This window comes from Bos indicus x Bos taurus, chromosome 16 (assembly GCF_003369695.1).
Source record: "Bos indicus x Bos taurus breed Angus x Brahman F1 hybrid chromosome 16, Bos_hybrid_MaternalHap_v2.0, whole genome shotgun sequence".
In the NCBI taxonomy this organism is placed as follows: Eukaryota; Metazoa; Chordata; class Mammalia; order Artiodactyla; family Bovidae; genus Bos; species Bos indicus x Bos taurus.
The window spans coordinates 26321204-26341285 of record NC_040091.1 but is presented as its reverse complement, the minus strand read 5'-3'; the positions used below and the strand labels follow the sequence as shown (position 1 = coordinate 26341285).

At 49.4% G+C, this 20082-nt stretch overlaps 1 protein-coding gene across 2 annotated transcripts in view; it reads left to right on the top strand.

The window, feature by feature from the left end:
- Positions 1-17571, top strand: part of CAPN8 (calpain 8) — a 68563-nt gene extending 50992 nt beyond the window's left edge. For both annotated transcript variants that reach the window (XM_027564530.1, XM_027564532.1), the window contains 10 exons: positions 2857-3068; positions 4271-4307; positions 4608-4676; positions 7406-7463; positions 9384-9448; positions 13632-13700; positions 14106-14184; positions 14716-14832; positions 16078-16136; positions 17288-17571. In XM_027564530.1, the coding sequence (XP_027420331.1) occupies positions 2857-3068; positions 4271-4307; positions 4608-4676; positions 7406-7463; positions 9384-9448; positions 13632-13700; positions 14106-14184; positions 14716-14832; positions 16078-16136; positions 17288-17311 (789 nt within the window). In that variant the 3' untranslated portion in view covers positions 17312-17571. The remainder of the gene's footprint in view (positions 1-2856; positions 3069-4270; positions 4308-4607; positions 4677-7405; positions 7464-9383; positions 9449-13631; positions 13701-14105; positions 14185-14715; positions 14833-16077; positions 16137-17287) is intronic.
- Positions 17572-20082: the final 2511 nt, after the last annotated feature.

Here is a 20082-nt window from a genome sequence, read left to right as displayed (position 1 = left end):
CCTGGCGACATCAGCTTCCTCTGATAGAAGCTGGCTCTCCCACAAACCAACTCTACAGGATCTGGTGAGCTGGTAACCTTGAGACCTGGTAAAGATACTTGGGACCCACCCTCCAAGAAGGGCACAGTGGTAACCTTTGCCCCCTGTGTGCCTGGTGCTCTGATCCAAACAGGATGACTGTAGCTCACTCAGGCTCCTGTTTATCTAGCTAACAGGAATAAATGCCCTCATGTCTGATAAGAAAAGGAAGCACCAGTTTTATCTTTTTGGCTCCTGGCTGTTCCCGTGCTCCTCAGTGATTTACAGCTGGGTTTGAGAGAAACATCATCAAGGTCTTACTTACCCCTGGGGTTTCCTGTTGCCGTCCCAGACCTCAGCCAGCAATGCCAGTGGCCTCATGGGCAGGGGCTAGCAGGGCACACTTATAAGAGTGCCTTGTCCACACAGATGGTACCCAGTCAGGCCCCAGCTCATCCCAACCCGGCAGGCCTCCCCTCGGCTGCACACTGGGGACACCAGGGAACTCTTAGACATCTCATGCCCGAGCAATTATAGCAGAACCTCTGCGGTGATTCCCGTGTGCAGCTGAGGTTAGGAAATGCTTCTGTTTGGAGTTCCCCCAGCCAGTCTGTTATTCTAGTTATGTAGAAATACGTTTGCCTGCTGTGCTTACCCCTACCCACCGGGTTCTCAACCTTGGCCACCTGGTAGCATGTGCCAGTGAAGCCCAAGTTCACAGGCTCCAGCCAATGTGTTGTTCCAAAGGTGCTGACCACTGATATACCCTGCCCGCTGACTCCCAAATGCATATTATTGGTTATGGCGGTGACAGAAAGCAGGTATGGATGATTCAAGGCAAGCCCTTGTCACCACTCAAAAGTAAATAAACTCAGACTTGTGTTAAGTCTGATGGGTGGCGATTCCCATCAGAAATGGCCGGTTCCTGGGAAAGGCCCCTCTGCATGCCCGGAGGAGCCTCTACCTGCAGAGTTTCCCTGTGCCCTCTGTGTGACTCTGTGGATCCCGTGATCCCCAAGTGCTGTGGAATCTTTGGTCAGTGGTTCCAAACCACTGCTCAGAAGCCCCTGGGGGTTTGTGAAAGCATTAGCCTGCTGCCCCCCACCCCAGAATCTCTGAGTCTGTAGGTCTGGCGTGGGGCTCAAGAACTTGAGTCTCCAATGAATCCCCCAGAGCTGCCCACGCTGGTCCTGGGCCCACACACTGGTGGCTGGGCCAGGCCACGGGGAGGTGCGAGAGCCGGGGGCCTGGAGCACGTGTGTGTGGAGTCTCCAGTAAGACGGAGGGGTGCCAGCTCCTGCCTCTGTGTTCTCCACCTCTCACTCTGGCCTCTCGAATGAGGCTTCTGTACTCTGTCCCAGCCCTCGGTTCTTATTAGAACTCAATTTGCCTTTTTCCCAACACGACCCCCACCCCCACTTCTACATTACTGGTACCTCCCCCTGCTGATTGCTGTCATCAGGGATGGCAAGAATGACTTTTAGCCCAGTAATGCTTAGTCTTGGCCAACACCTTGCTGGCATGCCCCCAGAGTATAAAAATTTTCAGGGAGGGATCCCAAGGCTGTGGCTGCCCTTGCAGCCAGGTCATCAGGCACTCGCTGGTGGGTCCTGTGGAGTCCTGACCAGGGCAGTGGGGGCTGGTGGCCCTGCCTTCCTTCTCTGTTTAGCAGACCTGGGATCTAAAGAGGCTCTGGTGACCATGAGTGGACACTGTGACTCTGGGGTGGGCAATCCAACTCCGGGTCACACAGAAGTCACTGCCCTTGTAGCTTACCAGCACCTGACCTCTGCCACAGGTATCTTGATGAAGATTGATCATAAAATACAGTGCTAAGGGGAGGCTTAATTACAGCAGTAATAACATGAGCACCTATGTTTTCGAAGCACTCTGCAGCCACTAATTAGCTGGTGTCGTCACTCCTAGCCTCCGCCTCCCTCCAACAAACAAGTGGGTCATGGGAGCATCTTTTCCCTCAGATGAGAGCCAAGGCACCAAGGGCGGTCTGGCTGTGGCCGCCCCCTCTGTCTGCCTCCCTGACCGTCCAGCCTAACGCCCTGGTTACCTGGCAGGGCAATTTTCCCAGCCAGATAAAGATGAACAGGCCCTACTGGCTGCTGATGCTTGAGAACTGGGATTTAAGCCACAGGCCTGTACTGGGTAGCTCAGAGCCACTCCCCAGGTATAGATGCAGAGAAAGAGTCTGTTGGATTCAATGAGGGGTGATTCACAAGGACAAATATCCAGAGAGAAGCCAAGCACACAATGGAGACCCTGTTGACGAACCTTTATTTAGCTGGGAAGAGGGCAAGGGGTCAGGCCAAGGTCGTGTAGTCAAGGTCAGTGCCTCGACCGGGCCGGGCACCCAGAAGGTGTTCAGAATACACCTGCTGATGGACACAGGGTGAGTTTGCAGAGTCCAAGGCCTATGGATTCTCAGTCAGTCAGTTCAGTTGCTCAGTCCTGTCCCACTCTTTGCGACCCCATGAACCACAGCACGCCAGGCCTTCCTGTCCATCACCAACTCCTGGAGTTTACTCAAACTCATCTCCATTGAGTCAGTGATGCCATCCAACCATCTCATCCTCTGTCGTCCGCTTCTCCTCCTGCCCTCAATCTTTCCCAGCATCAGGGTCTTTTCAAATGAGTCAGCTCTTCGCATCAGGTGGCCAAAGTATTGGAGTTTCAGCTTCAACATCAGTCCTTCCAGTGAACACCCAGGATTCTCAGCCCAGGGTTAAAGATCAGCGAGCCCAAACCAACGCAATAGAGCCCAGCTCCGCGGCCCTCATCTTCCAGGATGTGGGCAGACCCTGACCCTGACGTTGCTCTGCGCAGCTGGAGAGTCACACGGACGCGCACCTGGGCCGGGACTTCTTCCTGGGCCGCCCGCCTGCCGCCCGCTCCAGCACCTACGTCAACCTGCGCGAAGTCTCCGCGCGCGTGCAGCTGCCCCCCGGGGAGTACGTGGTGGTGCCGGCCACCTTCGAGCCCTTCCAGGACGGCGACTTCTGCCTGAGGGTGTTCTCCGAGAAGAAGGCCAAGGCCCTGTGCGTGTCCTTTCTCTGCGGGCTGGTAGCGGGGGCCGCAGAGGGACCTGGCCCCGCGAGGGTGCAGGGCGCCGTCGGTGTGTGGGACCCACCCCCAGCCTCCGGAGGAAATCTGTTGCCCCTGCAAGGGTTCTTCATTAGAGGGGCCCGCTCCTGCCCCTCCATGTTGGTCTGTAGGACGGGGAGAGTTTTCCTTCTAAAAAGATCAAGAGAGGGCATCAATACAGCTGGGTGAAAACATTTTCCTCCCAGCAGGGATGGGCGCCACATAGAGGAGGAGCTGGGTGAGACACTGCCTCTTCTCTTACACTTCTCTTACACACCACACACTCATACTCTACATACACACACCACACACTCATGCACATGCTGCATGTACCATGCACACACACATCACATACACATACCACACACACATATCACACACCACACATATCCAGTGCACGCACATCTCACATACACACACCACACACACATGCCACACACATCCCATGTACTGTGCACCTGCATACCAACACATTACAGACACACCACACACGCTACACACACACCATGCGCATATACACACATACCATACATACATGCAGACCGCATGTCCCTTACATATATATACCAGACATACACGCCATACACACACCTGATATACTTTCTGTACATACACACATCACATATACCACACACCTATATGCACATAGAACCACACACACACAAATACCACGTACACACACTTAACACGTAGTATCGCCCCCCCCCATACCCCCCTCCCCTCACACACATTGCACCACATACCATGTACATGTATGCATGGACTCGTGGGTTGTGGGCTTGGTGACTCATTCCCCAGATACCATTTCAGCAGGGATTCACATAGCTGGGAAGATGATATTAGTAACTGGGAAAGGTGGGGAGAGAATTCCCCAGAAGAGTGGTCCTCCAGGGTGAACATTCTAGATTCCATGAAGGGCCCACTGAACTTGGCAGCTCTTGTCTCTGGTCAAAAACTCAGGGTGGGGTGGGAGTTGGAGACTTGAAGGGAGGGATCCTGGTTCAGTTTATGCAGTTTGGTGAAAGTAGGAACCAGGTCGTGTGTTGGGAAGCTGGTCCCTCAGCTGGGTCACAGACTTCCTGGAAGAACCTAGCCATTAGCTATACGTTTTGTTAATACTTATCCATGTTTGCTATTTCCTTTTTCTGTGTTTCAGGGAAATTGGGGATGTGGTAGTTGGAAACCCACATGAGGTATGCCACCTTTAAAATGCCAAGCTCTGACACTGACATGTAGCAGTCATTTGGGGCTTCTTATTGATTGCCTAGGAATCCCCTTGACCCCTGAGCCTGCCTGGCTGGATGGGAAACTCCTGGGGCCAGGATCTTGGACCCCTCCTGTTTATCACCATGCACCCCCGTCCCCACCTAGTGCCCAGCACACAACAGACTCACAACAGATGTAGTGAATGATGCACGAATGAATTTTAAATCTTCATCTTTCATTTTTCTCAGTGAGTCCCATCTTAACTATGTAACTGCCCTGCCTTTTAGCCTCGACCCAGCGAGGTGGAGCAAGAAGATGGCCAGCTGAGGAGCCTGTTTGAGAAGTTTGCCGGGAAGGTGAGTAGAGGGCGAACACGAGCTCCCACACAGGCAGGAGAGTGTTCGAGAAATCTCAGGTCACCTGAGTCTTTTGTCCTTTGCATCTCCTTGCGTAGCAAGGGCCACAGGTCTCAGGCCTCCCAGGCCTGTCTGTTGCCTCTTCCTGTCTGAAGCCTGAGGTCTTTCCTACACTGCTGGTGAGAGGACTGTGGGACTGACCTCGGCCACTTTTCTTGCTGTGTCGTCTTGCATTTTGAGAAAGTAGAAAATTTGAATCTCCAGGTCCTTCCAAAAGCCTTTCTGTGTGTAAACTGACCCTGGTGGATCAGAACCCTGACTAGAAAACCAGAAGGCAAAACTTCCCTACATCCTTCAGAGATGAGAGGAATCGCCCAGCCCAGGTGGCTGGCAGCTCAGTCAACCAGACCTGGGCTAAGTGCTTCCTGTCCTGCTGCCTCGCCTGCCCCCAGGGACACGGGCGGAACTGGGCTTGTGGAAGTCAAGCTTGGCCCAGGTGCCAGCGCCGCTCCAGGGCTTGTGGAGCTGGTGTGCCCACTGCTCCTTCCCGCCCCGTCCTGCTGACTTGGCTTATTGTGATTCCGGTCCTGAGGGGCTGTAAGTCAGAGCAGACTCAAGACTCCAAGTGTCACAACTGGCCCCATAAATACAGCGAATGCACTGCTCTTTGAAGGATAATAGGTTTGCCAGAGGGCCTGGAAAGGCGTCCATCATCTTGGACTGCTATAACAAGGTACTGCAGACTGGGAAGCGTTTGAACAACAGAAATTTATTTCTCACAGTGCTGGAGGCTAGCAGTCTGAGATCAGGGTGTTGGCCTGGTCAGATTCTGGGGAGGGCTGTCTTCTAACTTGTGGACTCACGTCTCACTGTCTCATGTGGCAGAAAGAGGATTAGGAATCCATCTGGGGTCCCTTTTGTAAAGGCACTAATTCCACTCATGAGGGCTCCACCCTCATGACCTAATCACCTCCCAAAGGTCCCTCCTCCTATACTTTAACATTGGGGGTTGGATTTCAACATACAAATTTTGGAGATGCAAACATTCATTCTGTAACAGAAGGAGAAAAACAATGCTCTCCATCCCTGGAAAGCTCTGAGCCACTTTATAGACTTAAGGACGGAGTAGAAGAAAATACATTAAAATCCTTTGCAGAAAATAAAACCTGGGAACACAATTCCTTTATATAGCCATTAAAGAAGTCTTTGCAAAATTGAGGCAATTTATGTTCAAGACAGACACTTAGACCAATGTTTTGCTAACAAAACCTTGTTGCCTTAGCTTCCAAGGGACCATATTTTATTTGGAACATCAAGACTGATAACAAAATGAAAGCTCCTATTTGTGTAGTTCTTCATGTACCTTATCTTTTCTCGCTTGCCTGGTGGGGCAATATCAGTCACTGTCGCTGTTCTCCTGGTGCAGGGTCAGGCCCAGAGAGGTTAAGGAGCTGGCTGGGGCATGAGGCCTTGTGAAGGACAATCAAGGTCTCAACAGCCCATTCCTGGCCTGGAGGCTTTTCAGGATGTCCCCAGGTCTTATTATTGAGACTGACCGTTCTGTGCCTGAATGAGGCCAGCTGCACTCACAGGCAAGCTCACAGCTCCCACCTTGCTTATTTCCAGTTGAGCAGCCTGGGCCTGGCTGGTGGAAGAGGGGAGAAATGGGGCCCCGTGCAGACAAGTGTTAAGACCACACCTCACCAGGGGAAGTGACTTGGCTAAGGTCCCATGGCAAATAAGTTGTGGGGGTGGGGGTTACAACTGGAACCCAGAGTTTAGCCTGGGGCCCCTTCTCTAAGCCTCACTGTCTCTGAGCTTCATTCGGCATCCTGCCTGAGGTCTGTCCTTCAGCTGGTTGTTAAGGGACCAGTAATCCTGAGGCTCAGTGTTTATCCCCCACCCCGTGCGGGTGAAAAACCCTAGTCCCCCAAATCTCTACTTCCGGGATGAGGTGGGCTTTATGTGAAATAGCAGCTCCCACAGATACAATGGGGAAAGCAAGTGCTTTGGAGTGAGACAGACTTAGGTTTCGAATCCCAGTTCTGCCACTGGCGACTGTGAACTCCAGCAATTATATTGCAGGCAAATGGCAATTACATGGTAAAGGTATATGGCGTCTGGTGGTGGTTTGGTCGCTAAGTCATGTTCAACCCTTGCGACCCCATTGACTATAGCTCTCCAGGCTCCTCTGTCCATGGGATTTCCAAGGCAAGAATACTGGAGTGAGTTGCCTTCTCCAGGGGATCTTCCTGAGCCAGGGATTGAACCTGGGTCTCCTGCATTGCAGGTAAATTCTTTACTGAGTTACCAGGGAAGCCCATATGGTGTTCAGCAGTTTACAAAGTCACAGCTCCCTTCACCCTAACACGAGGACAGTCCTGTTGTGAGGTTTTGCGGATGCTCCACCCCAGGCACGTGGCCCTCAACACTAGCTCCTTTACTGCTTCTTGCCCCGTTTTGGTCTCGGGTTGGACAAGTCTGAGAAAGGCAGTAGACCCTGTGTGCAGCCTTCTGCTATGAGTGTACCCTGCTCACGCCATTAATATACACTTCTCACTGGGCTATGGGGGCCCAGAGAAGCTGTGAATTCGATTTTTTTTTAAAGCTGTCATAACCTTTTAAAAATCATAGGGTCAGTGGACCTGGTGTCTGAATCTACGTTAATTTTGTGTCTTGAAACACTCATTAAGGTGTGACATGCTTTGCATTTGGATTCCTCTTTCTAGGATTCTGAGATCAGGGCCAGTGAACTCAGGACAGCTCTGAATGAAGTGTTTTCCAAACGTAAGTTCTTGATGGGGCCTTTTCAGGAAGTCTGGGAGCCTAAGAGAGATGTTGGGAGCCAGTGAGCGTGGGGGTGGGCACTGGGTCAGGGGCACTGCAGATGGGGACCAGGGCCCTGATTCCATCTGTACCGAGAATGTCTGGCAGGTGGGAGAGGCTGGAGCAGAGGGGTGGTGGGCAGGGTGAGAGCGGGGCTGATGCTGGGGCCACTCGGCCCTACAGCAAAGAGTCCTGAGTCCTGGCGGGAAAGAAATTGGGCTTAGAGTGACTTAAATGAAATTCTCCCACAAAATTAATAAGTTGGTACTGTGGAAGCTATGCAGCTTGAAAATCCTGTTCTGTAGTGCACCTCTGGGGAAGGCGTGTGGAGGGGAGGATTCTGCCTGTCCTCGATCATGACAGTTCTCGGTCTTCAGACTTTAGCTAAAGTCCTGAGGGCTGGCAGAGGATCAAACTGCACCCAGGCTGAGAAAAAGCATGTTCCTCCCCTATGAACTGCAGATCCATGGAGCTGGTTTCTTGCCCAGCCCGAGGATGGGCCAGGTTAAGGCTTCTGGCTGGTTGAGCGATGGGTATGTTCACCCATGGCAGCCAGAAAGGGTCCGAGCATGAAGGACACAGGGGCAAGGCCGGATGTGAGCCCACCCTGGGCTGAGCACTTCCCCGGGGTTGAGAGCCCAGGCCTGGAGGCCCTCCCCACCCTCTGCTCCAGCTATTCCTCCCGCCTGGCAGAGAAGGAGCCCAGGGAAGTGGAGAGGGCTGCAGGGTCTTTGGCGTCTTCCTGCCTTGGTTTTCAGGTGTGAACAAGTTGAGCACGGAGCCAGGGATGGCTGTAGATCCCAGAGATGCCTGCAATTTAGCAGTAACATTAACAGTTACTGTTTGAGAGGCTGTGTGTTGTGGTTAAAAGCTTGGGCTGTGGAGCCAGATGGCCTGTGTTTAGATCCCAGCTCGGCCTGGGTTCTGTGATCTTGAGCAAATTATTTAACCTCTCTGGGCCTCTGTTTCCTTATCTATAAAATGGGTATGAAGGTATTTACCACATGGGGTACAGTTCTTAGAGGGCTTCCCTGGTGGCTCAGTTGTAAAGAATCCACCTGCCAACGCAGGAGACGCAGCTTTGACCCCTGGGTCGGGAAGATCCCCTGGAGAAGGGAATGGCAAGCCACTTCAGTATTCTTGGCTGGGAAATTCCATGGACGGTGAAGCCTGGAGCGCTGCAGTCCATGCATGCGTGCTAAGTCACTTCAGTCGTGTCTGACTCTTTGTGATCCTATAGACACAGGCTCCTCCATCCATGGCATTCTCCAGGCAGGACTACTGGAGTGTGTTATCATGCCCTCTTTCCATCTTTCCAATCCGGGTATCAAACCCACATCTCCTGAGACTCCTGCATTGCAGGCAGATTCTTTTCTGCTGAGCCACTTGGGCTGCCGCCCAAGGGGTCTCAAAAGAGCTGGACTTGACGTAGAGACTAAACAAAATAGAGTGCTTCGAACGATTCCTGACCAATAAAAAGTTAGCTGTTTTATTAAGACCTTGTCATAGACCAAGCACCATGCTAAGAACTTCACTTACATTATCTAATTTTATCACCAGTTAGCTTTGGGGGCAAGTATTATTGTTGTTCTTATTGATGGAACAGAAAAGCACAGCTCAGAGATATTAGCTTGCTGAAGTCCGTGGCTTGTGAGTTGCAAAGCTGAGATTCTGACACTGAGCCCCGAGGCCAGCATCCACCTCTGGGACCCCAGGGGGCCTCTTCCCAGGAGCCCGCCACCAAGCTCACTCGTTTATGCGGCGCTCACGTTCGGCTCTGTACTCTGGCTGGTGTCTTTGGTGGCCTCCTACCAGGGCAATTATTTCCCGTGCTTTCAAATGATCCTGACTCCCCTCACCCCTTTCTATTTAAATATTTAGGAACAGACATCAAATTTGATGGATTTGACATCAACACTTGCAGAGAGATGATCAGCCTGATGGATGTATCCTTTAAATGTCACATTATTTTTACTTTGATCCTGGTTTTCTCGACTCCTCCACCTGAGATGGAGGCAGGGGAAAGAGAAAGAAGGGAACCAGCATTTTCTGAGCATATGGCAGGTACCCTGCCTGAGCTGGAAAGAAAAATGTCATCTCATTTTTGCTCCTCAGTAAGCCTGAGATGCTCTCTGTTTTACAGGTGAAGAAACTGAGGTGTGCCATGTTTAAATGACTTGTTTAAGATCCTCTTTTTTTTTTCGTGATTCACATTTTTTTTTTTTTCATTTTCACCAAGAACTTAAATGTTTTTATTGGAGCATAATTGCTTTCCAATGTTGTGTTGGTTTCTGCTGTATAATAACGTGAATCAGTCATAATTACATATATATCTGCTCCCTTCTGAACCTCCTCCCTACCCCGATCCCACCCCTCTAGGTCATCACCGAGCACCACGCTGAGCTCCCTGTGCTATCCAGCAGCTTCCCACCGGCTATCTGTTTTGCACATGATAGTGTATCAGTTCAGTTCAATCGCTCAGTCGTGTCCGACTCTTTGTGACCCCATGAATCGCAGCACGCCAGGCCTCCCTGTCCATCACCAACTCCCAGAGTTCACTCAGACTCACGTCCATCGAGTCAGTGATGCCATCCAGCCATCTCATCCTCTGTCGTCCCCTTCTCCTCCTGCCCCCAATCCCTGCCAGCATCAGAGTCTTTTCCAATGAGTCAACTCTTCGTATGAGGTGGCCAAAGTACTGGAGTTTCAGCTTTAGCATCATTCCTTCCAAAGAAATCCCAGGGCTGATCTCCTTCAGAATGGACTGGTTGGATCTCCTTGCAGTTCAAGGGACTCTCAAGAGTCTTCTCCAACACCACACTTTAAAAGCATCAATTCTTTGGCGCTCAGCCCTCTTCACAGTCCAACTCTCACATCCATACATGACCACAGGAAAAACCATAGCCTTGACTAGCCGGACCTTTGTTGGCAAAGTAATGTCTCTGCTTTTGAATATGCTATCTAGGTTGGTCATAACTTTCCTTCCAAGGAGTAAGCGTCTTTTAATTTCATGGCTGCAGTCACCATCTGTAGTGATTTTGGAGCCCAGAAAAATAAAGTCTGACACTGTTTCCACTGTTTCCCCCTCTATTTCCCATGAAGTGGTGGGACCGGATGCCATGATCTTCGTTTTCTGAATGTTGAGCTTTAAGCCAACTTTTTCACTCTCCACTTTCACTTTCATCAAGAGGCTTTTTAGTTCCTCTTCACTTTCTGCCATAAGGGTGATAGTGTATACATATCAATAATTCAGAGATAGCAAAAATGGCATTTGTGGCCTTCCCCCCACTTATCACAGCATTCCTCCCACGGGGCTCGGTTCCTCTCCTTCCTCTCCCTGGCTCTCTCCATCCCCATCTGTCTCTGTCTCCCAGCCTTGACACCAGTTGTTGAGAATTTGATGACACAGGATAAAACCTGTTTGTTTGCTCTGACCTGATTTAACCCTTGTTCTATGTTGAAGAATGAGAAAGGGATTTGGGGAGGAATGGAGAAGGTTAGGGCATTCCAGGTGGAAGGAACACCTTCAGCACAGAGTGGGGAAGGGCAGGGCGCCCCTTCCTTGAAACTTGGTCTTGGGTGGGTCCAGGTTACCGTGTCCCATGGTGCTGCTGGTGAAGGCAATTTCTTTGAAAACTGGAGCTTTGGAGAATGTACTTCAGCTCTGGGGGCTTCATCTGTGATGAGATATGACGACCTCTGGGGTGGGAGGAATGAGTTGTACTTGCCCCGTGGCCATGCACAGAGGGCCTGGGTGGCTGGCTTGAGTGTGCTGACCTCTGCTAGGGAGTGTCAACTGTGGAGAGCTGGTTCTATCCTTGTGGTCCCGGAGTTTCAGATGCTGGGCCTGTCCAGCCCTGCAGCCTTCTATGAGGCCAGTGTGGTCCTTCAGTGAGGTCCACCTTTAAGAAACCATGGGCCATGAAGAACTGTTAACTGTTGATCCACTTTTCTGCAAACAGTTCCTTGATTTCTGAGTCATTCTTCTCAAACTTGCCTATGAGCTTTCATTTAGATTTGAGGGTGACCTTGTGGTCCCTCAAACATTGTTCCCAGGGGTGTTTGCATTCTCATGGCTCTAGGAGGACTGTAACTCAGCCATTCTTCAAGAGTGTCTGTTTCACCATTTGGATGCTTTGGGGGGCAGTGGTTTTGAACCAGAAAATACAGCAGAACTGCCTGTGGTGAAAGTTGCTCAGTTGTGTCTGACTTTGCGACCCCATGGACTATACAGTTCCTGGAGTTCTCCAGTACAGAATACTGGAGTGGGTAGCTGTTTTCTTCTCCAGGGGATCTTCCCAACCCAGGGGTTGAACCCAGTTCTTCCACATTGCAGGCGGATTCTTTACCATCTGAGCCACAAGGGAAGCCCCATGGAACCTTGTGTAGCTTTTTGCATGTTTTTGCTCATTAAGTGGCGTCTGACTCTGCAGCCCTTTGGACTGTAGCCCACCAAGCTTCTCTGTCCATGAGATTTTTTCAGGCAAGAATATTGGAGTGGGTAGTGATTTCCTCTTCCGGGGGATCTTCCCGATTCAGGGATGGAACCCATGTCTCCTGTGTCTCCTGCATTGCAGGTGGATTCTTTACCTGTTGAGCTATCGATATTGAGACATAATTCACATACCATCCCATGTACCCATTTAAAGGGTACAATTTCATGTTTTTTTTTTAGTATATTCACAGAGTTGTGCAAACACCACCATCCATTTTAGAGCTTTTTATCACCCCTAAAAGGAACTCTGCACCCATATTTGCCGTCACTCACCTTTCCGCTCAACAACCCCAAACCCTCTGCCCTACTACCTCTTGCTGTCTCTATAGATTTGCCTATTCTGGATATTTTCATGTTAATAGAATCATTTAACATGTGGTCCAGTGTAGCATGTATCATCACTGAAAAATCATGGGGTTTTAAAAATCCAGTTGCCTGGGTCTCACTCCTGGAGATGCTGATTCAGGGTATTTGGGACAAGGCCTGGGAGTGGGAAGCTCTGTCTGGAATTGAGGATATGTTGGTGCTCTGAGACAGGGCTTTGGAACAGACAGGAGATCCAAGTTCTGGCCCCACCACAGTTATTGAATACTGTGAACCTCATGTCTTCTCCTGGAAAATGGGATAACGGAGTGTAGCTCCTGTGGTCTTGTGAGGCTGAAATGAGATACAAGTATACACAGGTCTGGCTAGACCATAGCGTTAGCCCTCTTTGTGGATTACTATCCTCAGGCATGTTGGTAGACATATTAGTGAGGATTTGAAGGCTGTGGTTACATCCAACACTCAGCATAGATTGTGGAGACAAAAGACACAGACTTCCTTAAAGGGTGAGGTTTACAGTCTTGAGTGCAAACATGACTTTTTGTTTGGCTAGTTGAAGGAGGTGAGAATGATGGTCTGTTTCAGAATTTTAATACCTGAGTTGTAACACGCTGGTGTCTATTGATTAATTGGAATGGCTGAGAAAAGGGTAGTTTCAAAGAGACCGAACTTCACAAACAGTTCAAAAGCACCCCCCAGGTCTAGCCCAGTGCTTAATCAGCAGTCACAGGACACAGAGGATCGCACAGAACCCCTGGCCCATTTTGGCTGAGCCAGCTGTCCTGCTGGGACCATGTCTCAAGATCCCTGGGAATCAATGTTGAGAAGCTCAGAGCCCCTTTAAAGCACCAAATACGTGTAGACTGTGTGTGGCCAGGAATCCCAGTCCTATGCTCCTGACTCTTCTGGTACCATTTTGCCGTCAACTCTAATATCAATGGCAGACATTTAAATCTGGAAGGGAATTTACTACAGATTGCTTAGCTCCACCCTTTCAATGTCCCACGATGATGAGGATGCTGGACACTAAATGAATGATATTGTAGGAGGGCTTTAGGCTCCTGACTTGCCCTTTGCCCCTAGCTCTATGCCTGACCTCAAACGAGGGCCTTTGTGAGCGTTTGACTCTTTAATCTTTATTTGAACTTGTCTCCCACCAATCCTTCCCACCATGACCCCCAGGGCCCTGCTTACCGCAGACATGGATGTTCACTGAAGTCTTAAGACACTCACTGTGCAAGGTCACAGAGAATGTGATCCATAAAGCATGTGGAATCTGGGCTTGATCGTGTTGGCCTTAACCCACCTAGAGCAATGGGACAGGCTCCCTGGAACTGGTGGAATTCAAGACGCTCTGGCTGAAGATCCGAAAGTACCTGGTAACCCTTTTCCCCCTGTTGGGTATCCTCTGGGCTCTGGTCACTCTCCTCGGTTCTGTTCCTAGCGCCTTGCTGACACCCATTCCTGATCAGTTTCCTGCCCTGGTCTGACCAGATCCTTCATCATGGTCAAAGTGAACACCAGACCCGGACACGTTGTCCGGGAAGGACTAAGCAGGCCCCTGCGCCAGTGCCGCCAGAGGAAGTCCCACTGTTCACAGAGCACAAGGACTAGACTGGCTCTGAGCACAAGCTCCTATTTTTGTTCTGGAGACTTCTTGGGAGGAATCAGTGAAGCCTCTGAGGGTGTCCCTGGCCTGTTGAGGAAGCAGTGGGGGTGGAGGGAGATGGTTCTGCAGGGGCTGCAAACAGCTGTTTTCACCTGGAATTTTTCTCCTGCTTTAGGACATCTTTCGGGAGACCGATCATAACCACTCGGGGACTATTGATGCCCACGAGATGAGGACAGCCCTCAAGAAGGCAGGTGAGGACACATCCTGAAGGCAAGATCCCGAGACTGGGATGTGCTCATTGTAAATGTGCTTAATATGATGGTGGTTGCTAATGACCATCAGTGGTAATTGCCTTATGTTGGATGTCAGTGTGATAACAAAGACGTGTTGAGTACCTTCCTTAACTGGGGAGCAGGGAATGTTGCTGGATTCTTTAGACTTTTTCCAAGGACTTTGCCTGTTCCTGGGAAGGTGACAGGAATCACAGGACTGGGCTGTGCAGGGGATGGGCAGGAGAGGCAGTCCCTTCACCTTCCCTGTTTTTTTTGCTGTCGTCCATGTGATGCAAAGCTAAGTTAGTGCTGGAGCTCCAGGCCTATTTTTGGACCAAGGAGGAGGTTCATCCTGTTGAGGATTTTCTAAAAGGAAACTGATTTGATTACCAGAATCCTCTGGAATCCTTTGAAGGGGGCAGTATCAGGCCAGAGTTAGCCCTGAGTTCTGTTGGAGATAGAACTGAGCCCCCCATTCCATCTGTGACCCTGGCCCCCCTCTGCCCACAGGTTTCACCCTCAGTGACCAGGTCCAGCAGACCATCGCCATGCGGTACGCATGCAGCAAACTCACCATGGACTTTGACAGCTTCATTGCCTGTATGATCCGCCTGGAGACCCTCTTCAGTGAGTCACTCTCTCAAGTGAAAGTGTTAGTCCCTCAATCGTGTCCGACTCTTTGCAACCCCATGGACTGTAGCCCACCATACTCCTCTGTCCATGGGATTTTCTACACAAAAATACTGGAGTGGGTTGCCCATTTCTTCTCCAGGGGTTCTTCCCAACTCAGGGATCAGACCGGGGTCTCCTACATTGCAGGCAGTTTCTTTACCATCTGATCCACCAAGGAAGCCCCTCACCCCCACCCTGACCCATCCCACTTCTCCCGAGGTATAGGAAGGGGAAGGGGGCAGGGCCAGAAGGCAGAACCAGAAAGGCTTAGGTAACTGTGGCATCCTTGGGGGAGGGGCAGCAGAAACAAGGGGCTGAGGAAGTCCAAGCTGGCCATGCCCAAGGTGTTGCCTTCTCTGGAAGATTTTTGTGCACCTATTGTGTGCAGTCACTGCAGCAAATGAACGAGTCCTGCAATGGTCCTTAAATGGCTTTTGGTATCTGTTCGCATCTATGGGAATCATTTGAGAGCAGGTATCACCTCCCAGAGAGAGGATAGGGGTCTCCTTCTGGGAGGCTGTGGATAGTCTTCTGCCCGCTTGGGCTTATGCTGTAATGCTGTGCTTAGCCCCTCAGTTGCGTCTGACTCTGCGACTCCACGGACTGTAGCCCATCAGGCTCCTCTGTCCTTGGGACTTTTCAGGCGAGAATACTGGAGTGGGTTGCCATTTCCTCCTCCAGGGGATCTTCCTGATGCAAGAATCAAACCTTCATCTTCTGCATTACAGGCAGATTCTTTACCCACCCAGCCATCTAGGAAGCCCCATGCTTATGCTAATATATCCTATTAAGGGAGGGAGTTTGGGGAAGGGTCAGGCAGCCAGAGGCGAAGCTTAGTGTCTGGATTACCCACACATGGAGCAACCACCCCTGTTCCATGACCCCAGCCCCCCCCCAATGTTAAAAGAATTGCAAGTTTCTAGAGCTCTGAATGTGCAGATGGTAAAAGGAACTTCTCTGCTCACAACTGGAAGTTTGTCTAATTGGGCAAGCGGACATCTGCTGCCAAAAGCTCACTGCTCTGGGCATTGGATCCAGATCTACCCTTCTGGGGTCCCTGAAGCAAGGTGGGAGCTGGAGAGGGTGCCAGAGATGGAGGGAGGATGTCAGGTGGGTGTGGGGTGGACAGAGGCAGCTCTCCGGCTGTTCCAAAGTCCAGGAGCATCCTTATCTGACTTCATTCCTTCTCTGGCATTCTAGAACTGTTCAGACTTCTGGACAAGGACCAGAATGGCATTGTCCAGCTCTCTCTGGCTGAGGTAAGTCGTTTTGGTAAACTGCTTGTTCGTGGTACTTGAAAATTCTTGGATGGTATTGCTGCCAAGCGCTGTTTATTCACACTGGCCTGTCTTATTTCTTTGTGGAAACAATGCATGTTCTGTGGCAGGCATTTCTGGGAGGAGTGTGATTGTCATCAATTATATCTCAGATCATTTCAAGGATGCAAGCTCTTATTAATTTGGATGAAATTGGGGGTGGTGGGTACAGTTTAAAGCGCCTAACTTCTCACACAGAATGTCTTTGATTGACATATAGAAGGAAATCAGAAACAAAGAATTAAATTGCAACAAGGTAGAGTAGATACTGAAGTTCTAATACTTTGGCCACCTGATGGGAAGAGCCAGCTCATTGGAAAAGACCCTGATGTGGAGAAAGATTGAGGACAGGAGGAGAAGGGGGCATCAGAGGATGAGATAGTTGGATAGTATCACCAACTCAATGGATGTGAATCTGAGCAAACTCTGAGAGTTGGTGATGGACAGGGAAGCCTGGCGTGCTGCAGTCCATGGGGTCAAAAAGAGTGGGACATGACTGAGTGATTGGACAGCAACAAGAGTAGATGCAAAATAAATGGGTGTAAATTATTGTGTACAAGGCCCACAATATCTTATGCAGAGAACACCAGGCCCTTCCCCTGGGGAAGGCTGCAGCCTATGCAGCAAGGCCTTTACTGGCCTGTGGAGATGCAGGTATGGGCATGTCCCGAGGATTCAGGAGTAGGGCATTGCCCTCGACCTGCTTCTCAGGCAGAAGAGCTAGAGCACCAGCTTATTCCTGGTCCTGCCTAGCTGTCTGGGTACAACCACTTCTATTCTGCTCTAGAATAGTAGTGTTGCTGACCCCTTTTCAGTGATCTAGGAAAGGCCTTCCTAGAAGCACATTAGGCTCAATTGGGTTGAATCTGAAATTTGTGGAAGTCAAGCTTTTCCTAAGTCATATTTCCTTGGGGCTCTGGCTGGGGAGCAGTGACTTAGCAAAGGGCTTCCTTGCTTCCTCTTATGGAGTGAGGCACTTCCTGGGGAAGGAGCTAGAGCAAGTCACACCCATGTGAGGCTGGAGAACATCTCTGGTGCAATCACACCAGCTCCCAGAGGACCCCTGAGCTTACTTCTATCTCCTTCTTTTGCAGTGGCTGTGCTGTGTGTTGGTCTGACCCAGGGTTTTGGTCATCGGTGATGCTCCATGACAACCTGCCTGCATCTTTTCTCCCCTTCTTTGCAGTTTTGTGAACTTTCATCCTTAAGGGGGCATTCATTAACTTTTCATCTCTTCCTTGTTGTTTATTGTTTCCTGAAATCCTGGCCTGTCTCACCGGAGCAATCAGGGAGTCTGAGATCTCTTTCAACAGCATTTACGCTGATCCCAGGGCACCACAGAGGGACAGAAATTGATTAAAGTTGTGGGCCAAAAGGGTTTCTGCCTTTCTCTATTGATACACAATCTGGGGTTTGCTCTGGGGTGTTCCTGCTTTAGGAAACAAGATGTCCTTGAGAAATGACCCAGCCCAAAGCTGCTGCAAGATGAGAAATGCGGGTGGATTTCTTAAAGAAAAGGCCTGCTACAGATTAAGCTACCTCTGGGGACCACCTGCAGGAGAGGAGCTGCTCCCCACCCTTCTGAGATAGGTGCTGGGATGAGCTACAAGGGGAGGAGTTCTTTCTTCCTCACTCGCAGATGGATAAGTTGCTACATTGCAAGTCAGCATTGCCCAAGGGAAAGGAAAGGAAGGGGAAATTCTTGCTGCGGGGAATTCTTACCTGAGGGGAGGTGAGGTTCAGGTTAATTTTGCTCACAGTGAAACAGGAGGATCTTTGTTATTGGTAAGAAAATAGATGCTATAGCCCAGCGTCCTGATAGGCACTTGGGGATGGAGCTGACTCTCATGCACTGACTGTGGAAATGAAGTATAAAGGAAGATGAATGTCTTAGTCTATTTGGGCTGCGCTAGCAAATACCAGAGACCAGGTGGCTTATAAAACACAGACATTTATTTTCTCACAGTTCTGGAGGCTAGAAGCCTGAGATTGGTGCAGCACACTTGGGTTCTGGTGAGATCTCCTTCTGGGCTACAGACGGTGGACTTCTCATTGTGTCCTTATGTGGCAAGAGCAGAGGGGAGGCAGGCTTTCTCGTGACTCTTGTAAGGGCACTAATCCTAATCCCGTGGACAGAGGAGCCTGATGGGCTAGTAGTCCATGGGGTCACAACGAGTTGGACATGACTGAGCTACTAACACTTCAATCCCATTCATGAGGGCCCCACCCTCATGATCTTACCTGTGTGTGTGTGTGTTTGTTAGTTGCTCAGCTGGGACAGGGGAACCTGGTGGGCTTCCGTCTATGGAGTCGCACAGAGTCGGACACGACTGAAGCGACTTAGCAGCAGCAGCAGCAGTTGTGTCTGACTCTTTTGTGACCCCATGTACCATAGCCTACCATGCACCTCTGTCCATGGAATTCTCCAGGCAAGAATACTGCAGTGGATTGCCATTCCCTTTTCCAGGGGATCTTCCTGACCCAGGGATTGAATCTGGGTCTCCTGCATTGCAGCAGATTCTTTACAGTCTGAGCCACCAGGGAAACCCCGATCTTATTTAACTAACCCTAATTATAACCTACAGTCCGACATCCTAAAACTACCACAGTGTGGTGTGGGGTTTAAACATCTAAATTTGAAGGGGGCACAGCCATTCAGTCCACTGCAGTGAGCTACTGGAGAGAAGACACATACTCACACCTTGGTCTCCGTAGTAGTCTCATTAAGGGTTAGTATTTGACCTCTATAAATGCAACTGGATGAGTCTTCTTTATAGGACCATGACTTATAAGTATGGAGTAACACAAGTCAGATTTTTTTTTTTTAATTGAAGTATAGTTGATTTACAAGATTGTATTAGTTCAGGTGTAAGGCAAAGTGATTCAATTATATATATATATTTTCAGATTTTTTTCTATTATAGGTTATTACAAGATATTAAATACAGTTTCCTGTACTATACAGTAAATCCTTATTGCTTATCTATTTTATGTAAAATAATTTGTATCTGTTAACCCCAAACTCTTAATTTATCTCTCCCCACCACCCTTTCCCCTTTGGTAAGCATAAGTTTGTTATCTGTGTCTGTGAGTCCATTTCTGTTTTGTATATTAATTCATTTATATTATTTTTTAAGATTCCACATATAAGTGATATATGATATTTGCCCTTCTTTGTCTGACTTACTTCACTTAGTATGATATTAGGTCCATCATGTTACTGCAAATAGCATTATTTCATTATTTTTTATGACTGAGTAATATTCCATTGTGTATATATATATATATATGTGTGTGTGTGTGTGTGTGTGTATACACATATATATAAAATACATATATTTTAAAATACATATGTATTTTACAAATGTGTGTATTTATACATATATTTTTAAATACATATGTATTTTATATATGTGTGTATATACCACATTTCCTTTATCCATTCATCTGTATATGGAGACTTGGTTTGTATCTATGTCTTGACTATTGTAATCTTTTCAAGTTCAGTTCAGTCACTCAGTCGTGTCCGACTCTTTGCGACCCCATGAACCGCAGCATGCCAGGCCTCCCTGTCCATCACCAACTCTCGGAGTTCACTCAGACTCACATCCATCGAGTCAGTGATGCCATCCAGCCATCTCATCCTCTGTCGTCCCCTTCTCCTCCTGCCCCCAATCCCTCCCAGCATCAGAGTCTTTTCCAATGAGTCAACTCTTCTCATGAGGTGGCCAAAGTACTGGAGTTTCAGCTTTAGCATCATTCCTTCCAAAGAAATCCCAGGGCTGATCTCCTTCAGAATGGACTGGTTGGATCTCCTTGCAGTCCAAGGGACTCTCAAGAGTCTTCTCCAACACCACACTTCAAAAGCATCAATTCTTCAGCACTCAGC